At 37.4% G+C, this 25113-nt stretch overlaps 1 protein-coding gene across 3 annotated transcripts in view; it reads left to right on the forward strand.

The window, feature by feature from the left end:
- Window positions 1–25113, forward strand: part of LOC113049727 (cytospin-B) — a 134318-nt gene that overhangs the window by 57768 nt on the left and 51437 nt on the right. For all 3 annotated transcript variants that reach the window (XM_026212326.1, XM_026212328.1, XM_026212327.1), the window contains one exon: window positions 17497–18962. In XM_026212326.1, the coding sequence (XP_026068111.1) occupies window positions 17497–18962 (1466 nt within the window). The remainder of the gene's footprint in view (window positions 1–17496; window positions 18963–25113) is intronic.

Here is a 25113-nt window from a genome sequence, read left to right on the forward strand (position 1 = left end):
CTAAGTTTATAATAGTATTTTTGTCATAGATTATGATTTTATATTTTTTCATTTGTTATTTTTTTATTCAAATTAAGTCGTCTGCATGTAGTGGATTATGTTTAACATGCAAAAAAGAGTGATGATCAGGTCAATACAAAGAAGTATAAATATTCTACACTGATTAAAAAAAACTGTGCTGGTATCAGATCTTGTTCGGTATTAGCAGATACTCAGAATTTTTGGGATCAGATCAGAACGGTTCTGAAAAATGGTATTGTTGCATTTCTAGTAAAAAGAGGATAAGGTCACCATGATATATGCAAATAATCATAAAATCATTTGCTTGTTAAACTATAGATAGATAAACATAACTTTGCAACTATTTGTCCATTACAGAAATAATTTGTCTCCTGTCATGAAACATTAAAGTGGTGGTGTTAAAAAGCTTTCGCAGTCAACAGACAACGACAGCTTGACGCACCCACTGAAGCTGCTTAGTAAGTATTTGCCTCTCATTCTCTGGGCGAGGCTGCAAGGACTTTCCTCAGATGGCTATCATCTGAAAGATGAACAAGAAATTTAGGTTAAAGCTAAAAAATTGTCAAGTTCATGCTCAGATTTGTCCTAGTGCACATGAAGTTCTGTTTTCTTGCATACCCAGTGCAAGTGGACATTTTTAATATAACTGGAGATTCTTCAGAGGATGCCCATAGCAGAGATATTTCAAAACAGAAATGGAAACAAATTAAAATCCAGTGAATGTACATGCTTCTTGACAATTTGGATTATTTGCAGCTAAAGAAACCTTATTCCAGAGCTATATCTGGCTTGTTTTTGTCTCTCCCAGAATAAGTTGGCGAGTTGTTACTGGGACTGAACCAAGAACAATGTATGAACCAAGTGCTAAAATGTCCTTATCAAGGCAGCTCTGCTCAGTGCCAATACATCATTTTATGCCACTCAAAATCTTAGAAAGAAAAGAGAGTGGTGTATTTGGCAGGTAGTGGACTTCTGCTCATGAGTGGCATACTAAACTACATGATCCACATTTCTCTGTAGCTGTAAATTGCCCAGATTTAATACAGCCCCAAATCAGGTGTTAGCTGTCTTTCCTTAGCCCGACTAACCTGAGATTTACTTGTCTTTTTACCATTTAATCTAATTCTGTTTTAAGAATTTAGGCTTAATGTTTCATACAGGTAAGCTGACCAGAGCAGGAGGTCATCGAGTGCAGTAAATAGAGGCAGTGTACTGTCAAATGACATGACTGAGGCAGTAATCCAAGCAGAATCAAACAGCTGACTCAGTATTAGAGTTGACAGCTTGAAATGTGATTGGTTCATGAATGAGAAAGCAATAAAAGTCCATCAGTAGATTGCACAGAAGATTGGTATGCAGTATAGCAGACCAGAAAGTAGGAAGTTTTCCCAACAAGGACAGAAGAGAGGAACTTTAAGTTTATGCCGAAAGGAGGTTATTAGGTATAAGTACATAGTAAGGCTATTTTGAGGATTTCAAATACTTTTCCTAAATAGTTTTTTATTATGGTCAACCAGCGTGGTTTATATATTTGCATAATTACATTTTAATCATGAAAAGTAACCACAAACCACACAGTAAATTGATGAATGCATATTAAACAACCACAGCGATCTTCATTTCTGCATACAATAAATACACTTCATGCTGCTCTAAGAGCCAAATTACAGTCCATACTCTGAAATTATACAATCAAACTTTATTCTGTAAAATTTACCATATCATATTTGATTTGCACATTCTAAGGCCTTGCTTAAAATTCTATTGCACACAGTCTTTTTTACAACCCTTTTAGATTGTAGTACGTGTCTTTTTAATGTGAAATCTTTATTGAAAAAGAAAGTGTAAGAATAACTTATATTTGATTGTAATATTTTAGATGAACACTTGACTGAAGCAAATTAGGTTTACTTGACTATCCATTCATGTTTAGATTTACATTTACAAGCTTTTCAGACTTTAATCTTACTTTTTAGCCACATGAATACGAGCAACTGCACAAAATTGCTAAATTTTGCTTTGTTTGGTCTTCTGAATAAAACAAAAGTTTGTATTAATTCCATATTCCCCTTATCTCATACTATATTATCTATAAAAGCCATCTGAAAAATAGAATGTCTTTTTCTGACTGTAACTTATATGTCAGGCTTTACATTGTGAAATTTCACACATGGAAAAGGACCAGTTCAGCTTACTGTACATACTGTGGCTCTAGGCCTAACCATGTAATATTGAAAACACCTCCACATGATGTAACATCCTGCTTTGACAAGGCAAGGATATTTTTATAGTCTGTGGCACGAAACATGACACACTACCCCTTCTGCAAATAGTTTGAGATTTTGAAATGTTCACATTTATCTTTCTATTTATCATGCAGTTATTTATAGCCATATTTTCAAGTGGTTGCTCTGATTTTACAGTCCTTTGTACATTTTCTCAGACAGCTCCAACTTTTGTATCACTCAGACTGGCAGAGTGATAGTAGGATCATAAAAGACTTTAGCTTCCCTTACCATTGGTCATTCTCACAATTCAGGATGGGAAAAGTTTGTCACTGGTCTGACGCACATGGAAAGTCATTGATTCCGTTTTCCCTCACATGCAGGATGTGGAGTTGAATGTCAGCAGGGCTGTCTGGCTACATTTACATGTTTACAGCCAGTTACGATGTGCCCATGTCATTCATTAGCTGGACAACAGGAAAAGGTGGCAGAGAACCAGAAATTCTGTTTAAGCTTTTGCTCTTACATGCAGTACACTTGACTGGAAAACATTAGTCCGGCCTACTGGAACTTCCTCTCATATGGGTGGAGGGGTACGGTCTCTTAAAGAGGGCGGTTAAAGATGATGACATAGTTGAAAAGTTTGAAGTTGTTTTAGATTAGATTATGGAAACATTGACTTCTCATGGGATACTGCAAGTAAATATTTTGGGTCAAAGAAGTTTGGGAATCCTCGGTATGCCTGAAATCCCAAAGGAGCCTGAAGCTTTTTTAATAGCCATTTAAAATGTTTCAGAATCTGAAGATCTTTTCTCATCTTACAAATGTATCTCTGATTGCTTTGAATTAGTCATGTCACTGCTAAAAGCTAATGCAATGACAGCTGACTGTTCACTGTAAAAACTAAAGGTTTCTTGAGGCATGTTTTGGGGCTCTTCACATCGGCGGAACCCTCTGTAGAGCCTCTAGGCACCGTTCTATGTTCTCTGAGGAACCCCTAGAGGAACTCTTTTATTAAGAATGGTCAGGAATCACCTTGGGTGCTTCGAGGCACCATTTCCTAATATCAGTTCTTTAATATTTACAACCCCCAGCCCTCCCACTAGTTTATTTTGTTTATTTTCCTGCTATTGACATTTTTAATAATAATAATAATAATAATAAAGAAAAACTAAAACAAATGCATTTAACCCCTTTCTAGGCACCCCCCTTTTTTGGCATGGAGACAGAAATGACATACCCAAAATAAAAAGGTTTCTGCTCATGATTCTTTCTGACTAGATACATAATCAACATATGTTCACAAAGCTGACACTTCAAAGTTTACTGTTCAGGAATCAGAATCACTCAGACTGTTATGATAATAGAGATATATAAGCTCAAACATAAAAATAAAAATATTAAAAACATATTTTTTAAATGTATTTAAAAATGTGTTGATGTAAGATATGAGTTTAGAAATAGAGTGTAGCTAAAGCCACAAGTCTTTCAAAACTTCATTAGAAATTTCATAATCTAATCTGTAAAACTGAATTTTATGAAATATTTTCTAAGGCCATGTCATGTGTGTTTTTTAGAGAAGACTAATCAGATTGATTTATGGCCCTTGTCATCCCTGTAAGATCTCACATGTAAACTCTCCTGTGTATTTTGTATGTGTGCTTTGAAAACTGCCCGATTCATTATTCTATTGTTCTCACCAAACGAGTCTTTCACACCTCCGCCAGGTACGACACATTATCCGCATTATTCTTTTATCATTATTCTTTTGTTTTTATTCCACCTTTATCAGCCTTTGTTGTGGTTTTTCAATGTTAACAAAGCAACAAAGCAGCGATCTCACTTCAGTCTCTGTATGCATTTAGTCCTTATTTATCAAAAGTCTTACTATAAAAATACAACAAAACATTTTCTTACGACCTTACGTGAATTATTGTGACAGAAATGCATTATGAAGAAGAAATGCACCTGCTATTAGTAGCATTAGAGGTAACGTTAGCATCAAGCTACATCAGACAATTTATGAAATTATTAGTACACTTTTACTCAAAACTCACTTTAAACCCCGATCGAGTGTTTATAATAACTTCCTTTAGCGATCAGGGGTGGAATTTGGTCGTTTACTGTTGTAAAAATATGCTATTTGTAGCCTTTTTCATAGGTGCACAAGTTAGCATTTCCGATGTACATTTTTTTATATATTTTATAAAATGCCCCAGATCTCAAGAAAATCTCATACCAAGCTTTTCTATCGTAATCGCAGGTTTATTATTCGGATATTTCATGTATACAGAGGTGTTTCAGTGTTGTTGTGAGCAGATATGAACCAGGAACTGTTCACGAACCATGTGACACGATCTGACGCTGTCCGGTTTTGGGACTGTCAGATTGACAAGCCGAAGGTCCAATCAGAGTCTGTCTGGGTCACAGCTCGAGTACACGGAAGCAAACACATAGAGACGGCACTGGGAGAGGCTATTTATCATCAGATCGCGTAAATCAGTGGAAAATGAATAGGAATGATGATTCTGTCTGAAGAAATATGAAGTAAACATCAGTAAATATATCCACATATCTCCGCGGATATGCATCTTTGGTCTATAAATCCTTATTGACGCTGTTCAGTGAGTCTATGTGAACACAAATAAACCGCTGCAGACTTGACTGAATATTAATGAGTGGTGAATTTCTATTCAAAATGGGGCATAATACGGATTTATTATTTTGCACTCCTGACATAAATTACTAAATAACTGTCACTGCAACAATATTTTATCAAAATATTGGTAAAATATCGAAGCTAGAGTCTTTAAACTTTCAATTGATGCACAGTTTGTCCAGATCAAGTAAGAGAGTGATGTTTAATGTGCTGTGAAAGTGAAACAATAATAAACTGGGGCCGTCGGCGATGTTTGCACGTAAAGGGGTTAAAACATTTTTTATTGATAAACAACTATATCCATAGTTTCAAATAAATAATCACCATAAAATAGTCAATGCTGCACATCATAATCCCATTTATGGAACGATCAGTGTTAATATTGTTTAAAAACAAAAAATAACATTTAGGCCTTGACAAAACTGTAAACAAATAAATGTGACTCATATCTTAGAACTTTAAAACACATTTCATGTAATTCAAAAATTATACAATTTAAAATGAATAAATTAAATTACAAATGTAATTAAAATATTATGAGCAGTGCAATAAATAGTACAATTTTCTTTCCTGTTCTAAATGGAGGTCACAGATTGGGAGAATTCACACAGGACATTTAAAGAATGTCACTATCTCTGTGGGGTCTGTCTAGGCCTTGTTGTCCTGGAACACATGACCTTTTGTTGACGGCTCGCCATGTGTTCCCCTGTCATCGTGATGTTTACTCCGGCCCTCTAGTTATCCCCGTTAGCTAATTCTCCCTCACCTGCACCCTGTTTTGTCCTCATTATCTTAATACAAAGTATAGTGTTATAAATGTACATAATAATAATAATAATTAAAAAAATTATATATATATATATACAAAAATTCAAGAATTTACGATGCTGATGACCGATGAAATGCATTATCAGTCTTGTGAAAATGGTCCATGGTCTCCTCCTGAATGCCCAACAGATACAGCAGAAAAAGATTGCACTTTTCATGGCTTTTATGTAAAATGTTGAACTAGGGCTGGGATTTAAATCGATTTTATCGATTAACTAGAATGTGTAGTTTACATCGATTTGTTTGAATGAAAGTAAACCGAACTAAAAATGAATGTTTGTGTTGTGACCTTGTTTTTGTTAGTCTCCATTTCGTCCCACAAAGTTCATTAAATTTGTTATATTGCGGCTATTAAATGAATCGTTAAAACACTCATTTTAAAATAAAAACAAAGTAGATTTAAACATCTAGAAACAAACCCACTTTTGCAAAATTCCTCCTTGGGATATCAAAAAAACCTTTATTTTGTTGGATTTATCAAAGAATCTTTTTTAAATCTTTTGCAATGAATGAAGTACATCAAGGTATACATATTCCAGATCAAATTTCAATCTTCACAGCAGAAGCAAATGCTTTATTGTTGGCATTAAAATTTATTGAAACGTCTTCACAGAAGAAATTCTTAATAATAACTGACTCAAAATCATGCGTGGAGTCACTGGAAAGTATGAAAACTGATCATCCAACAGTAGTCAAGATCTTCGTTAAATTATCAATGCTCAAATCAAAGGCTTTTAACATCTACTTTTGCTGGGTATCTGGACACTCAGTAATTACTGGCAATGAGAAAGTGGACAATGCAGCAAAAGAAGCACTATTCAAAGAATTAGTATTCTAGTGTTCTATACCTTTTATAGACTTAAAACAAACGATAAATGAATACATCAGAAATAAATGGCAATCAGAATGGGATCAATGTCTAAAAAATAAGTTGCATGAAATAAATCCTGATGTGAGGAAAAAACAAACTCTGTTTTGAGAATCGTTGGAATCAAGTCATCTATACAAGATGCAGAATAGGACATTCGAAAATTACACACAAATTTTTACTCTCAGGACAAAATGCCGCCTTCACACTGGCAGTTGAAATCCGCTCCGTAATACGGAATACTCCCCCAGTGGACGTCGTACTACACCGCTGAAAAGCTTCGGAAGCGAGGAGAACAAAAATGGCGGAGAGATTAGAACGATTGATATTATCTGTATCTGAATGTGCATGTCAGGTCAGCTAAATGCGATATAGTGGTATATAGGGCTGCAACAACCCTGCACTCGAGCGAGAGAGACCGAGGGTGTCCGAGAGCGGGGGGCACGATATTTAATTATTCATTTTAATTGTATTAACTGCCCTTATAATGTTAGATAATCATGAAAATAAAAAAATGACATGACAACTTATCGTTATAAAATCATTATTTATTTTATCAAAAGTTATGAATTCAGGTTTGTTTATCAGTACCATAGCAACGCCAACTTCTGCTCGAATTGTCGGATAGGAACCGTCCGTAGCCTTTCGCAAGAGTTCAGTTTTTTTAACACATCCGGATGACCAACGGACACGATTTTTTTCGCACCGCACTCGTTCGGACCCGGTTCGTAGCCATTTGCATGCGGTCTGCGAATCTTCATAGGAAATGAATGACTTCTGGTCGTTTCGTAGCCGTATCGGAGCTGATTTCAACTGCCAGTGTGAAGGCGGCATTAATCTTGTCAGAATTCATTGTCCATTAAACATATCTTTCTAGATTTTATTATATCTGCCCCGGTGAAAAACCTTTTTTATTCTGTTGATACTTTTGAAAAAGTTTTTAATCAAGTGAATCCGAACATGGTTCTAAGATTTCTAGAAGAAATACATTTTAAACACCTTTTCTGTAGGCTTTACTCACCTTGCACAGAGGTTGTTTCTTTGAGGAAAGGAGCTGTTACTTCTTTGTATTTGAAATCGCTCTTGCACGCGCTCAAGCAAACAGCGGGGGCACAAGAATACCAACCCTCATATTTATGAATAATTTAAACTTATTTGAATTGGCAAATAAAAAATTCGAAATATTGCTCTTGTACTGATTGTTATAATTAGCCTATTTTTAACTAAATGAATGGGTTGAGTCATATTTAGTTCAATAATATTTTTTATGTTTGCTTTAAAGTTTCAAGGTAAACTATCCACCTTCAAATTATTTAATATTTAGCCTATTTCAATAAAACTATTTTTGGTTATTGCAGTATTTTGGTTATACAATTAACTTATTTAAAATCCAACAAATGGAGGCAGATAAAAGTGCAATCTGGAGGAAATAAATAAATAAAATAATCTGCAATAACGTGTAGCCACTGGATGCATGTATGACCATATGTGTGTATATAGATCTTGTATGTCCTTTTGTTATTTTATTTGTATTTATTTATTTATGTTATGACGGCCTCCGTGTAATGAAAGGGTGATTGCAGAACCTCAGAACTGGAAACAAAGTGATTCAAGGATCCCATGAGTTCCTGCACGAACTGCAAAGACTATAATGGTTCCTCCAGGAACCATATGAGAAAAAGAGCTTTGAGGCATTAAAATACATTTTTAATTTCCTAGAGTATTCAAAAGGATATCTGAGGCACCTTTAGTTTTTACAGTGTGCTTTTCCTGCTTTGGCTTAACTGTCAACTTTTTGCAGTTAATTACACCAGGTTCATTTCATGATGCACTAAACTCCATAATTTCTTGGCAGGTCACAATAGAAGCTGTTCAGACTTGTGATTACTTCTGTAATTCAAAACTTGATCCACAATTACAAACAGATGCTTGAATGCATTGTCCACTTAATGCAGTGAAACGTGCAGTGGTATTACTTTAGTGTTAAATAATCAGCAGTGCAGGACATCTCTGAATGAAGAAGCTGTGTTTTTCAATGGACCAGGTTAATAATAAAAAATAATAATAATTCTGCTTTAAGTAAAATATTTTATTAAATTGTAATGCTGCTTTATGCTAAGAGGAAACACAAATGCTGTTAATGGCTACATCATTGCAGTCTGAACTGTTGGTTTTGGCTTTCAGTGGCTTCTCTTTTTGAACTCACCCCATGCTGTCATGTTTCACAAAACAACATAAATCTTAGATGATTATATTAGCTTCCCTCACATTGCAACTCAGCCAACAGTGAGCTCTTTATTTGAGTGATGTTTGTGCACTAAACCAGCTCGCATTAGAGTGAATTCATTACTGGCACTATAGAAACCAAAACCCCATTCATTGTAATGTTGAATATATTTGTCTCTGAATAAAATGTCCCATTTTATTTACTCCATGTATCAATATGAGCCTCTGCTTAGTGGCAGTAAAACAATATTGGCATTGTCCTTTGGTTTCCAAGATTAAGAATGGACAGATGACTCAAGACTTGTATATCTCCCACTGTATGGTCTCATACAAAAAACTGAAGCACTGCTTTTTAACAAGGACCCTGGATCCCCATTTTTTCTCAAGCCTTTATTGTTGCATCTTTCCTTGAGCAATTAACCTGTTTTTTAAATGCATAAATAGCTTGATGTTTACCTTCTCAGTACCACACCACCTCTTCCTTGCTTACTCTGTCTTTCTTTGTTTTTCTTTTTTTCCTTCCCCTTTCAAGGGCTCTTTTTTTGTTCCCTTTACCTGCTTGAATGGACCAGCAGCAGATGTGCAACCTCTTTGCAAACTAGGAAGAATTGTAAATTTACACTTTGGGTCACCCAAAACCATCAGGCAATTTATTCAGATCTCATGAAGTTGCATTTAGTTTTCAAGTTGCATACATGCAGGTATAATGGACAAGGACACAATAACTAGTCTAGATGGCAGATACATTTTCTTGTTTCTTTGTAGTTGTTAACAAATCTAAACAATTTCACTTATGAGCAACAACTTCAGCAACACATCTCATACTATCCATTCTTAACTGAAACTGTCTATTGTGTGCATGCTTATGTGATTCTCTGCATGTTCTCAGCATGGGGGGAGGTCAGCAGTGATGGAATAGTTGAATTCAGTAAAGGGTGATTCATGCAGTGAATTAAGATGCGATTGTGGAGAAATGGCACTGCCCAGGCATTAGTCACACTAATGGAAAACTTAACTTGTTATGCAGCAAACATAGGCCTATATCATTGCCCAGTGAATGCCAATAAATTACTTTGAATTTGTTCATATGTATTAGACATATGACAGTATGAAATGTTCATGTTGCGATTAATTGCTAACGCTTTTACCACGGTATATGGTATTATCACGGTATTCAAATTCAGTTGCAAAACAGTGTTGTCATAAGCTGTAACAGGTTTAACTTTTTATTATAACAAACAGAACTGAACATTTACATACAACAAACTTATACACAAAAATTGTATGAAGTAAAAAAAGAAACAGAAATTAAAGTGCACAAGAATTATCAAAACCAATAGGTAACACTTTACAATATGATTTCACTAGTTAACCTAAGTTAATGCATTAACAATTAATTATGAGCAAGTGCTACATTTTCTAAGTTATTAATCTTTGTTTAAAAAAAAATACAACTGTTAGTTCATTAAATAACACAATTGCACCTTTTGATTTTAACATGTTATTAAATATTGAAATGACCTCAGATTAATAAATGTTTAGAATAATTTCTTCATTGGCAGTTTATGTTATTAACTAATTAATTAATTAATTAATGTTAATGAATAGAGCCTTAATGTAACCTGAATTGTGACCAAACAATAAAGAATCAAAACATTATAGATAGGGGTGCTCTGTATTTTTGTTTTTACAATCATGCAATTGTTGCACAATAGATTACACACAGCACAAGCCTGATTTTGTGAGCTGTATGTGAGGTTTACACATACTCTGTTTGCAGTGCATATGTAGTCCATATGTGTTGTACAGAAGCAGCACAGACTGTGCTTTCACACAGGAGTCTGCTCCTGATCCATGGCTGTTTACCACAAACACAACTTTTATTCATTATTTTGATTTTAAATCCAAACATCACTACTTAAAATGCTTTTACAGCATTTAAATATGCTCCACATACGCCCTTCAAATGGAGTATGTGTGAACCTGGCATTATAATGTGTGTGCACTGCAATTGTGCATGAGCGCACAGTCTTCAGGAAAGAACGCGAACGTTGCATGGTTTAAACACAGGCAAGAATTAAAAAAGAAAAAATGCACAATAGTGATGATGCGACACTGCCTCAATAGTGCAAGTGACAATTCCTGTGTAGACTCTGCAGCATGCAGCTCACTTATAGTGCAGACGTGATGTGATTTGAAGCCATTTGCAGTTTGAGAGTGAAAGAGAGCGAGCTGTGATTCATTCACATTGTTTGTAAAATTATGTCTCACGGAAACTTTTTCATATTAATATAAGTTATTTAATGAAGAAATATGAATTGTACCTCACCTACAGAATGATAATTATTTCACCTGCACCGGACAGAGACTGAGATGTCGAGCCAAACCTTTCTTGGCAGGCGCATCATCATCATCTTAAGATCATTTTTATGAGATCTGCCTTTTTAGAGACCACCAATCAGTCAACCCAAAGCGTTTATCGTCAGATTGTGATCGGTAACTGATCAATCAGAGCACCCCTAATTTTCAAACAATATCTAGGGCATGTTGTAATCCAGATTGAAAAAAAAAAAAAAAAAAAAAAAAGTTTACAAATAAATAGCCTATAAAGTCTTAATATTTAAGTATTTGGTGCTGTGATGAACACCACTGTGAATACACAAATCTGAATGGCTGTTTAAACCATATATATGTATCTTTGCAAGCTTGACATTAAGCATTCTCATGTGGTTGTCCTTTGAGTATAAAAGTTACTTGCCCGGAGAGAGAGAAAAACAAAAAAACATTTAAATTGAGTTATAAATAAAATTATTTATTGTAGTTACACCAAACATAGTTTCACTAGTTCACGCTTACATATAATTAGCTGAGGTATGGTATGCGTATTTGGCGTGCTGTCCGAACCAAGAGTACCCCCCCTTCCCCGTCTATTATAAAGTGAACTTGAAGTGAGGAGATGGGGTGGAGGAGGGATGCTGATAAACCGTCAATAGATAGAGGTAAGTCAGCGATATTTATACTATGGGATTGATTACTTGATTATGGTCCACCTGTGTTGATTAGGCTAAGTATCTGACGCGCTCCTCCCGAATCTTATTAATAATTACAAATAGTGTTTATAGAGTATATGTAGTAGCATGTCACATTTCATTTATTTACTTATATTTGTCTTTTCTTAAATAAAATGATAAAGTGAAATCATTATCAACAAAATTCATCTTTCCAATGCAGAGAAAACACAGAAGCTGCATTTGAAGTGGAATAGATATATTTACCCACTGTTTAATGCAGCTCTGAGGGACATGGAATGCTTTAACCTGTATCTACAAATGAATAAATAATGTTTTGATACATAAAACCTTGAATACTGATATCTGAAAAAAAAAAAAAACTTTAAATATGAAATTAAAACAACCAGTAGGTGGCATACAGTCACTGTTAATAAGCGAGTCATTGCGATTGAACCGAATCATTTAATTTAACGGTTGATTCATTCAGGAATTGAAACACTGTCATGTTGCTCACAGTCGCAAAACATTGCTGTGGCTGTGTTTGAAATTATTTCTGTTGGCGAAATAGAACAAAAATATTGTGTCTAAAATGTAAGTCTCTTAATATTAACTTAATATTTATTAACTTAATATTAACTCAAATTTGTAATCATGCTGATTTTCGGAGCTAAAAAATGGCGATATATATTTTTTAACTATATAAAATTTTATAAATATTTAAATTTTCTGCCCCCATATCTTGAATATTCTGATAATTCTTAATGCATTTTAATATGGAATCAAGCACATGTGCACTAGTGTAACCTACTAGACTTCTTTACGCAGGCCTAATGTATGCGTGCACTCTGTAGGTGTGTTTTGTTTGATTTTTGCTATATATAATGTCAAATTGCACATTGTTAAAAGAACAATTACGATATTATCGCAAATTATATATATCATACACCCCTATAACAAAGGCTATATTAGAAATAAAGGCAGTTATTATTGTTTTTGGTATTGACATTTTCAAGTTACTTTTCTGATTGGGCAAGTAAATTTCTCTGTAACGTGCCTATACAAAACATTCACTTGTCCAGGACAAGCAGACAAACATTAATTTCGAGCCCTGCTATGGTTTAAACTATTTTAATACTTTTTTAGAAAGTAGTGCAGCTGCTTTGTTAATGGAGTTTACAGGGTAATGGCTGCATTTCTGCTGTTTCAGAGCCATCTGCTGTCAGAGAGTAAAAGTGTTTTCAACTAGAGCATTTTTCACACACTCTACCATGTGCTTCTCATCCGTGCTTGTTTACTTCAGAGTGCACACACATCTTTGACGCAGCATACAGCGGTGTTGTGCATTGTGAACAGTTGATGGGGAAAATATTCTTAAAATGCACTCAAAAAATCTGAATAATTTGTTTTAAATAATTATTCTTTGTATTTTGAAGTGCAGATAACAATAACAATAATGTGCATATTCATTACTGTGATATATTGCATTACCGAATACCACCACATGTTTAATATGTATGTGTTTGAATTATACATTTTACATTTAATAAATCTATAAGAAGCGATTCTTTTAGCATTAGGAAATAAAAAGCAATTCTTAAGCATTACAAATTTATTAGAAGCAATTCTGAGAAGTTATTAAGTTGCTGCAGATGAAAATGGTAATGCATAATGCAGGAGTGAGTGTCCTGGTTTTGTATTTGATGGATGTGTGTGTGAGAGAGGTTGATTACAGATTTATAGCATCTCTGGTCCTAGCACAGCCTTACCAAGTGGAGTGTTTCATTCAGTTTCTGCTCTCAGATACAGAAGGAAAACTAAAATATATTAATCTGAATAATACATCTCCCATCACTCAGAACACTCCGCTAGTTATATCATAGACAGAACTAAATCAAATTATTCATGAGTAATTTAAAATCTTTGCTTAAAGCCACCCTAAACTGTACCATTCCTCAGGCTATGTTTCACCTTACCACTGCACTAAACATTTTAATAGATCAGGTTATTGTATTATAATTTTATATATTTGTTTTCAGAAAACACAAGATTGCTGCAAAACAACCAGTGTAGCTAAGTGGAGATGAAGTCATGGATTCCCAAACTAGATTATAAAATTTTCTTTAGAATCAATGAATGTTGTTTGCAAATGCAGAACTTGGCACCACCTTGCTGGGGTAGCACGAACAATGCTGGGGATATTTATGCACAAGCACTTGTATGTTATGTTGTAATAAAGAGTTTGCATTCATTTTGTGTTCCTCTGTATTTGTAGTTTTATATGCCAATTATATTTGTAGTTTTATCTCGCTCTACCATCTCATTGCTCTCTGGGTTGACTTTGTTTTGGCCAGAGGAACAGTGTTCTCTTTGAAAACTGTCACTTTGCATGGGTGGAGCAAGAGAGAGACTCTTTGTTCTTGTCATAGCATAACTATTTGGTGTTTTAAACCACGCAGGTGCACGAGAAAGAGCCTATGGAATCACCTTTCAAACATACTGATAAACTAACGTTTAATATAAAAATACTGCATTTAAAACAGCTAGTTCATATATAGTTGGACGCAACTGTCATATCGCGCATCCTGTGACAAATCTGCTGCACCTGTGCACGGGAAGTTATCTGTCTAAATGTTCTGCAAAATCAGTCAACGGTGAAAAGCATTCAAAACAGATAAGTTCATTGTGACGAGTGGGGCGGGGCCGAGAGAGTGAGGCCAGGTATAGTGATTGGAGATGAGCTACACCTACGACCCACCACCGGTCTCGAGTCCCACGTAGGAGATGGAAGGATATAAAACTGGAGCGACGACCGTGAAAGATGAGAGAGGACCAGGCCTGGATTTTTAGTTGTGTTTGCTTTTATTTTCGCGCACCAGTCGTCTGTGAGGGGCTGGTGCGCTGTTTTGTGTTTATTTTGAAATTAAAGTTTAATTTTGATTGTGAGCCGGTTCCTGCCTCCTTCTTCCCGATGATTACAAAGGTTTTATTATTACAGTGGTGCCGAAGCCCGGGAGAAGGAAGGACGCGCTGCTGAAGATCCCTCGCCGCTGTGGTGAATCCACGGTGCCATCGAGCTGGCGAGGAGTGTGCCGCCATGGACGCTCGAGGCGGTGGGTTGGAGCGAGTTGCCGGGGACGGGCGAGCTCGCTGCCGGCCGACCACGATATGGAGGGGCGGCTGCTGTCCGTTAGGGAGCGGAGAAGTCGGCGCCTGCTGCCTCCGTGAAGGAATCCGGAGGAGCAGGGAACGGGGGACTCCTGCCGGCTGCCCAAAACCGGATGAGCCGTCGCCGTCCACCGGGCGGTGGAGGAGTGTCGTGCCGTCCGCCGAGGGCCATCCAGTGCCACCGGCAGGCACCGCGGAGGAGATCACCCAGTTGGTGGAGGGCCGAGCAGCAGTGCGTCTGGGAACCAGAATTATTATTATTTTTTTTTCCTCTCTCCCCTCTCTTGTCTCTGTCACTCCTCCTTCCATCTCCTTTTCTCTCGCCTCGTCTGTCCTACCCCCAGGTTCCTGCAGGTCCCCGTGAGCGGGGGTGGGGGGGGGGTGGGGGGTAGAGCGCAATCTCGAGGGTACCCCCCCGGCCTGCGAGGGGCGATGGGGGTATGTGACGAGTGGGGCGGGGCCGAGAGACGTGGGAACGAGGAGTGAGGCCAGGTGTAGTGATTGGAGATGAGCTACACCTGCGACCCACTCGTCACATTCATATATTTGGAGTAAAGTTACAGCGCTCCGGACCGCACGCACCGCCACAGAAACAAGAATGAGACGCATTTTAATATAACAGAAGACGTTGTGTATTCCTCTGTATTTGTAGTTTTATATGCCTCTCTCTACCATCTCAACGCCCCATGGGTTTACTTTGTTTTGGCCCGAGGAACAGTGATGTCTTTGAAAACTGTCACTTTTAAATAATCTTTGTATTAGGTTAAGGCATCATCTTTAACCCTCTGAAATCTATTTTGTGCTTTGTGACAATTTGTGCTTTTTTCAGTTTCTTATACACATCTAAATGGGTAAAGTCTAATCTCACTGTAATCAGCACAAACAGGGCTATAATAATATGTGAGCAGCATGTATGTACATGATTGTGATTTTGAGAAGAACATTTTTTTTATGCGTGGTTAGTGAAAAACTAAAAATGTTAAAACACTTGAATAAGGCAATAAAACACATACAGAACAATGGTTCCCGTGATTTTTGAGAACTGGAGCCTGTAGCCTAGAATTTTTCTTTCTAAATTATGTTAAAATCATCTTGTTTACTCACTTAAAAGTCATATGCGAGTGGGCGTCAACTATCATGAATATCATTGTGATTTACACCTGAGAAGACAAAGGCCTGCATAATGAGCTGCATAATGAGCCTTTCAGTCAGCTGTGTGTCACTGAGAGGGAAGAGTTACAAGAAAGAATGTGAGGTCAAACAAAACTATATAATTTTATGTTTGGAGTTTATTTAGAATATATTTAATTATCCCACAACATAATTTAATATCCACTTGGGGGAGCAGTTAAACAGTTTATTAGGAAGAATCAAAGCTGACTTTCAAACCGAATTTTTTCATCATTACTCCAGACAATCCTTCAGAAATCCTTTTAACAATCTTATTTTCTACAAAAAAACATTTATTGTTATTATTATCATTATTATTATTATTATTAATGGTGAAAAGAGCTGAGAATATTTTTTCCGTTTTTTTAGGGGGAATAAATTGAAAGAACAGCATTGTTTGTTACCTTGTTACATGGGCGTCTTCTGTTATATGGGCATATTCAAGCCGCGCGCTTCAGTTTGAAACATTAAAATCTGAATAGAGCGTTCAGCACGGGGGCGTGGTCACATTAGATATAATGAAGGGAGACGTGAAAAACGGACATCGCGTTGTTTTCATATGGATTACTTTATCACAGAATATTTGTTTTTGTTAATGACGCGTTTGTAAATGAAGATCACTGCAGACCAAGGCTGCAGACAGGGCTGCAGACATTTTATAAATGCACAAAGTTTTGTTGTTATTATGTGTGGATACAAATAAAAGTAAACCCTTTACACAATCGATTGATATATTGCTCTTATCTGTATGATCAAGCCCCAGCATATTTTTGTGTTTGTATTTGCTGATTATTTCAAAACCCACAAAATCCTTCACCAGCTCCCTCCTAAATAATAATTAACCTCTATTTTGCAAACAGTATAAAGAGGGAATATACATCACCCACACCCATTCTGATACCAGTTGCAGTTTAGTGAGGCAGTGCCTGGTGGCCATTTGAATGTGACAAGACAAAACACATTTTGTCCTGCCGCTCTAAATGAATGATCTCTCAGACAGATACACCAGGCCTTGTACAATGGAATGAAAAAAATGGTGGCATTGTTACATATCTCTGGTCTAGTGGACAGGAGTTGGCTAACTAAAACAATATTGTTGTTTACGTGGTTTCAGCATATTGCTATTTAATTCTTATGGCCTTAGTCATTTGTAAACATCATGAATTTTTATCACATCATTTATTGGGTTAAAAAAAAAGAGCTATAGCTTCCCAGAGGAATGGTTTTGGTTGATCATATTGTCAAGAAAACTATTTTGCACAGCATATACTGAGACAAAGACTTCCAAAACTAACAGAATATCATTATTCCCTCTCTACACAGGTGTCCAATCAACCAAAAAGTCAGGTATACCAGCTCCTCGTGAGATCCCACAAAGCATCTCCAGAGAACGTGTCTCATTGCGTGACCAACAGAAAAGCTCTATAGCCAAAAAGATGGTCACCAGTTCTAGCACCTCTAGTCTGTCCACGCTATCCAAGCATTCACGTGGCTCTGTCAAGACCAAAGCAGAGTCTGTTGTTTTCGACAAGAACCTGCTGGAGAGTCAGGTGAGGGAGCTTCTGGCTGAGGCCAAAACCAAAGAGTTTGAGATCAGTAAGTTACGGATGGAGCTCCAACGGCACAAAGGGAAGGATTCATCATCAGAGGCTGGGACACCAGAGGGGAATTCAGAGATAGAAGGGAATTCAGCACAGTCTGGAGACATTCAGGTGCTTGTAGGGGAACTGAAGGAGAAGAATGGACGTTTCCAGCGTGAGTTGGCAACCTTGCGGGAAGAGAATCAGGCTTTGAAGCAGAAGCTTATTACATTGGAGAGCACCACAACACTGCTAACCAGCTCTAGTAATCATTCAGTTAATGGAGTTTTTTCAGGAAACACCACTTCAGATGCTGTCAGTGCAGTCAGTGGAAGACACCTTAAAACTTCTGCGTCGTCTGGTAGTGAAATCAAAGGCTCTCCTTTACCTTCCTCAGAATCCTCAGAGTTTGAAAAGATTCCCTCACGCTCTGACTCAGTCAGTAGCAGCATTAATAGTGTTGTGCCCAGTGGTGTGGTGAAAGAGCTCTCAGTGGAGTCCCTGACAGACCGCATCCAGAAGATGGAAGAGAGTCACCACAGTACAGCCGAAGAACTTCAGGCCACTCTACAGGAGCTGGCTGACCAGCAACAGGTTGTCCAGGAGCTAACAGCTGAGAATGAGCGTCTGGCAGAGGAGAAGGGCCTACTACAAACTTCCCTACAGCAGCAAAGGGAGCGTGTAGAACTTTTGGCACAACAGAATGAGTCCCTTCTCCAGAGGCTCAGAGAACAAGCTCAGTGTAATGAAGCTGAGGCTTCACGTGCCTCTCGGGTTGCAGAGCTTGAACAGCGTTTGGCTGAGCAAGTGGAGAGCTCCCGCTTTGAAAGAGAGAAGCTGGTAGACATCCAACAGCAGCTGACAGGGAGTCTTAGAGCTTTGGAAATGGAGAATCAGGAGGAACAAATCGCTGTGAAGAGCTTAAAAGAAGAGGTAGAGCTTCTTCGAGGGCATCTGGAGAGTGAGAAGTTTGCTAAAGATGAGGCGATGAGGAAAACTGAGGAACAGCGGCTAGCCACGGAGGCTCTGAGAGTGGAGAGTGCTAGTCTGAAAGGGCAAGTGGAGGTGGAGCGGCAGAAGATAGCTGAGCTGAAGGCAGTGCAGAGCGCCAGTGACAACACAGAGTTGCAAAGTCTGCTTAAAGCAGCACATGAAGATAGAGACAAGCTGGAGCTGAGTTGCACGGAGCTACGACAAGAGTTACAGCAGGTACGCAGTAAAAGGAGTGTGCTCAGGGTAAACTGGACAAGGTGTAGAACCAACCACATTGGTAGTTTATAATATAAAGATGTAGGTATCGCCCTCTTCCAATTATCTTGAAGTGACATAAATACGGGCCAATTATTTTTTTATCACTAGCTTTTAATTTGGTAATGCTTCAGTGCTATTAGAATATTGTTAGAATAAGTCCACAGATGCCCGGGATGCCCATCCTGTGTACAATTAGGGCTGCAGCTAAACCCTGCTGGAAGGTGGAGACCCCTGGTATACACAAACTAACAGTTCCAGTTTCACCTTATTATTTTAGTATAACCTTAAGAATGCTATGTAGTCCAGGTGATTTGGGCAAAATTTGAGGTGAACTTTTCCATAAAAGCATGAAACTTGGTACACTTGTATAGTTTGTGGCCTTGAAAATTTTCAGAAATTGAGTCATCGCAGAAACACTTTGTGGTGGCCATGGCAACCATTTTTCTTTCCACCATAACCAAATTGTGTATTTTGCGTCATACCTCATGAGCCAAACATGATAACACAGAAAATGTGATTTCAACCCTTATGTTTTGATGGTCAAAGATTACAATGACACCACATACAACAACCAACCTGTGAACATTTAATGGCAAAATCAGCAATGTGAGAAGGAAATCACAGTATCTGAGTATCACAGCATTTACAATGGTCCATATTATGGCTATTAATCCAGGTACTAAATTAGGTAAATTAGATAGGTACTCCATTGCATACCTTGTGAGTGTTGCACGCTTGCTTAGACCATTGTTGGGATAAACAGTAAAGTGTGTTCAAGTGCTAGCAAAAGACAGTATAAAGAAATACTCTGAGAGAAGCAGTTAATCAGCGGAAGTTAATAGCAGATCTTAAGTGTATTTATTTATTGTCTCATTATTGTTTAGTGCAGTTGTCGTTGCTAGGAAACACTTGTTTGTTTACTGTGTTGAGACAGCTGCATTTGCTCTCGTACTCTTTCTCATACCTTGTCAGTGTTGTGCGCTTGCTTAGAGTTGTGATTAACGATAAAGTGTGTTCCGCTGAATTCAATTTCCATTTTGCCCTCCTGCTAAGCCCTCCTCATCTGAAGACCGAATAGTGTAAAGACAATCGACTCTACCGTGCGACTCCACTGGGCAGGGAAAGCGGCAAAGGATAAAAGTATTGTTTTGATTAAACCTTTTTCCTACTACTTATTTCACTTCTATTTTATTTTTTGTTTCCAGATCCCTACAATCATTTCCACTCGCAAACCACGCATCACACAATGTAGGCAGCGCAATCCTAACAACCTGCACACTTTGCCTCTGTCTGCTAATACACTACTTTCTTTTTTATTGGTCTCTGGAATTGGCAGTCTGCTGTAAAAAAAAAAAAAAAAAAAAAAACAGATTTCATTACTTCTATTATTAATCATTCAAAGCTAAATCTCATGGCCCTGACAGAGACCTGGATCAAACCAGAGGACACTGCTACACCTGCAGCACTCTACAATAATTTCTCATTTTCTCACTCCCCGTTTGACTGGAAGAGGTGGAGGTACTGGTCTGCTCATCTCTAATGATTGGAAATTTAATCGTTTGCCATCTTTAGCTATCAACAGCTCCTTTGAATCTTATTCAGTTACTGTTACCTACCCTCCTAAAATTTTGTAGTTGTTCGACCCCTAGGACCACTAGGTAACTTTTTGGATGAATTAGATGTGCTGCTCTCAACCTTTCCTGAGGATGGTACTCCCCTAGTTATGTTTGGAGACTTCAACATCCACCTAGATAAACCTCTGCAGACTTTCACATTCTGCCTCTTTTGATCTCAACCAGGTTTCAACCACTGCTACTCACAAATGAACCAACTGGACCTTATTTACACACGACACTGCTCCACTGCACTCTTTGGATCACTTCCTCCTTACTCTTAACCTCAACATGGTCCCTGACACATCAGTTACCCTCCACATGTTATCTTTTGATGTAACCTACGCTCACTCTCACCCTCCCAGCCATCTGCTATGGCAACTTTGCTAACAGTGCTACTGATATTTTCTGCTCCATTCTTACATCTTGTTTAGACACTGTTTGCCCCTTGTCTTCCAGGCCAGCCCGTACCACCCCTTCTGCCCCTGAGTTATCTGAAGTTCTACGCGAACATCGTTCTAAGCTTAGAGCTGCTGGAAGGGGTTGATCCTATTCCATCTCATCTCCTTCAAGCCATTTCTCCTGCATTTGTACATGCACTCACTCACATCATTAACATATCCCTCCACACTGGTGTTTTTCCCTCAATATTTAGACAGGCTCGTATATCTCCACTGCTTAAGAAACCCACCCTCAACATGTCTCTTTTAGAGAACTACAGACTAGTTTCCCTTCTTCCTTTCATTGCAAAAACACTTGAACGAGCTGTGTTGAACCAAGTCTCTGCCTTTCTCACAAAGAACAACCTCTTTGGCAGCAACCAATCTGGCTTCAGAAGTGGACTTTCAACTGAGACTGCCTTGCTTTCAGTTGTAGAAGCTCTAAGACTGACAAGAGCGGAATCCAAATCTTCAATACTTATCTTGCTTGATCTGTCTGCTGCTTTTGACATGGTTAACCACCAGATCCTCCTGTCAACGCTACTGGCAAAGAGCATCTCAGGAACAGTGTTGGGCAGTAACGTTATACTTAGTAACGCGTTACTGTAATTTGATAACTTTTTTTAGTAACGAAGTAATGTAAAGCGTTATAATTTTCAAAATAGTAATTAGAGTATAGTTACAAGCCTACTTTACTGCCACGTTATATTACTGACAGAATGCAGTGTTTTATAATCTAGAGATTGTAAAAATTATGTAGCCCATGTACTGACGATTCAAGTGCATTCAGTGGATTAGAAACTTCTCCTGCGAGACCCGACACAACAGAGTGCAGCGCACAAGACTTGATAGGCGAGTGCAGAAACTCGTGTGTGTACGGGATTCGGGAGAGTACCTCGTTCTGTCATCATGAAATCACCAAAAAGGCGATTAAAACTGCAAACTGCATGTATGCAGCACACAAGAACCTTTCTAATGCATGTACTAAAACATATTCTGCAATTCGAGATTACCATAGAAGACACAAGATGATACTGTATGTGTTTTCTATTTGTAATTTTATGCACAAATAAATGAGAGCACAGTGCACTTATATTAGAAAATATGCGAAAATGAAAAAATTGAAATGCATAAAATAACTCATTTTATATTCTGGCATTTATGACTGTTGACTTCGGCCTTTTTCAAATTTTTATCACTACGCATGCCTCATCCAGGAGTATGCAATGTTGGAGAGCAAGCATTTGGGAGTTTCTAGAAGCTGAATAAACAATAAAGCTATAGTGAGCCCCTTTATTAAAATACCTGGAGGTGAGGAATAATACAAAAATTGTCATATTCTCCCAGTATTATTTGTTCTAATTTACACATATCTCAATTACGGTTAAGTAGAAATGAATTGTACTCAGTTGTGTTTATGGCACAAATTATTATAACATTATAATCAAACATATTTTTATATTGAAATAATGGAGATTTCTGTGCCACCCCAGACTGGTTGCTGGCCCCTACCTGGCCAACCCTATGAAAAACATCCTGGCTCCGCCACTGTGTATTAAACATCATAAACACGTCTTTTTAGGCAAGAACCAGACATTGATGTCATGTAGGGTAAATATATTTTTTTTTAATGGGACATAATTTATATTTAACGAGATTACGATTTAATAATAACGTCAGAAATTTATAATTCTATAATGTTTCCTTTCCATGATTATTCAAACAGCGAATACATTATATATGGAGAGTGACATTATCAATAACACAGATGTATCACGAGTTTAAGCACTCTCAAGATTCAAGTTGATTTTGATTTTTTCAAAAAAACTAAACAAAACTATCGTTATAATTACTAAAGCTATATAAACTGTGAAATGAATCTCTTACTTTGTATATACATCTGCGCTTTGTTGTTTATGATTAGGGAATTCAGTCAGCGAACGCGCACGCGCTCAACAAAACTGATGAGTTTCAGCGAGGACTCATCTGAACGCTTCTGTTTTGCCATTGCATTCCTAAACTCAACAGAATTGTGTGTGAAATAAAATATTTCGCAACATGAGCAGATCTAAATTTAATGCCGCATTCGACACTGTCTATTCATATTCACTTGAATATTAGCAACAGACATGTTTTTGCAGGGGCATTTTTTTGTCCAATTTAGTGCCATTTTTGCCCCAAGTCCCCACACGTGGCAATGTCTTTTAGAGATTATAAATGCAGCACTCTTTGCTTGCATTTTGCCAAACCATGCACGCAGCACCCACTTGCTTTAGTTAAAGATAACAGTGTTATGTGAATGTTGATGCTTTAATAAAAAATATTTATCTATATGCATGTATGCTGGGATTTCATACATTTCATAGGGAAAGAGTACTGTAACTAGTAATTTAACTAATTACTTTTGAAGTAAAGTAATCAGAACGGTAATGTGATTACTTTTAAAAGGAGTAATCAGTAATTTGATTACATTTTCAGAGTAACTTGCCCAACACTGCTCAGGAACTGCACTCCAGTGGTTTAAGTCTTACCTATCAGATGGGTCCTTCAAAGTATCTTGGAGAGGTGAGGTGTCCAAGTCGCAACATCTAACTACTTGGGTGCCTCAGGGCTCAGTTCTTGGACCACTTCTCTTCTCTTCTCTGTCTACATGGCATTATTAGGTTCTATGATACAGAAACATGGCTTTTCATATCACTGTTATGCTGATGACACTCAACTCTACCTCTCATTCCATCCTGATGATCCGACGGTAGCTGCTCCCATCTCAGCTTTGTCTAAAAGACATTTCTTGCTGGATGAAGGACCAAGCAGTTCAAGGAACAAGTGTTCAAGCTCTTGTTCTGTCCAGGCTGGACTATTACAATGCTCTCTTGGCAGGTCTTCCAGCCAGTTCTCTCAAACCTTTACAATTAATTTAGAACACGGCCGCAAGATTATTTTTTAATGAGACGAAAAGAATGCACATCAAACCTCTGTTAATCAATTTGCACTGGCTACCAATAGCTGTTCGTATAAACTTCAAGACATTGACATTTTCCTACAAAACCACCACTGGCTCTGCACCCCTGTACCTAAATTCATTACTTCAGACTTATGTGCCCTCTAGAAGCTTGCATTCTGCAAGTGAACGTCGTTTGATTGTGCCATCCCAAAGAAGCACAAAATCACTTTTATGGACTTTTAAATTAAATGTTCCCTCCTGGTGGAATGAATCCGAGCAGCTGAGTCCTTAGCCATCTTCAAGAATCGTCTAAAAACACATCTCTTCCATCTTAATTTGACCCTTTAACTTTAGCACTCACTATTCTAATTCTATTCTTAAAATAATAAAAATATCTAACTTGATAATCTTTTTGATTTCTGTTTTATTTTCCACTTATTTTACAATTATCAAAACCATAAAAAGACCTCTAACACTAGCTTGCTCTATTCTTTTTTTACTCTGTTTTCTTTTTATTTATTATATTATTTAAAAGCCCTTGGTATGTGTACTGCATTAAGGTAACTGAGACTTGTTATAGCACTTGTATATCATTGCTCTTTTGTTGATTTTGATTGCTTCCATTGTCCTAATTTTTAAGTCGCTTTGGATATAAGAGTCTGCTAAATGACTAAATGTAAATGTAATTTTTTCTTTCTTTGATGATAAACTAATATTTCATTCAATAATACTATAAAACATTGTTTTCATGAATACAATCATATATTTCAAATATATATAAAAAAAAAAACCTCAAGTAAGTGTATTTTTCCTTACCTCTCAGGCAGAGTCAGGCAGGCGGTAGTATTTCTGTCAGGACTACTAACATCAAAGATGATTGACCGTTAGCATACAGTTTGGATTGGCAGTATGGTTCTGTTCTTGGCAAGAACTCTGTGCATCCATGCAGCCTAGAATGGATGAGAGCAGGGAGAGCAGTGATAACCCCCCAAAACAAAACATTAGCTGATATCTCCCAAACACAAACTGATAGCAAAATCTCAAAGCCTTAAGCAACAAACATCTTGCCCTTAATAGTCCTTCAGGAACATTTATGTGATACAATTTTTAAA

The sequence above is a fragment of the Carassius auratus genome, chromosome 30 (assembly GCF_003368295.1).
Source record: "Carassius auratus strain Wakin chromosome 30, ASM336829v1, whole genome shotgun sequence".
Taxonomy (NCBI): Eukaryota; Metazoa; Chordata; class Actinopteri; order Cypriniformes; family Cyprinidae; genus Carassius; species Carassius auratus.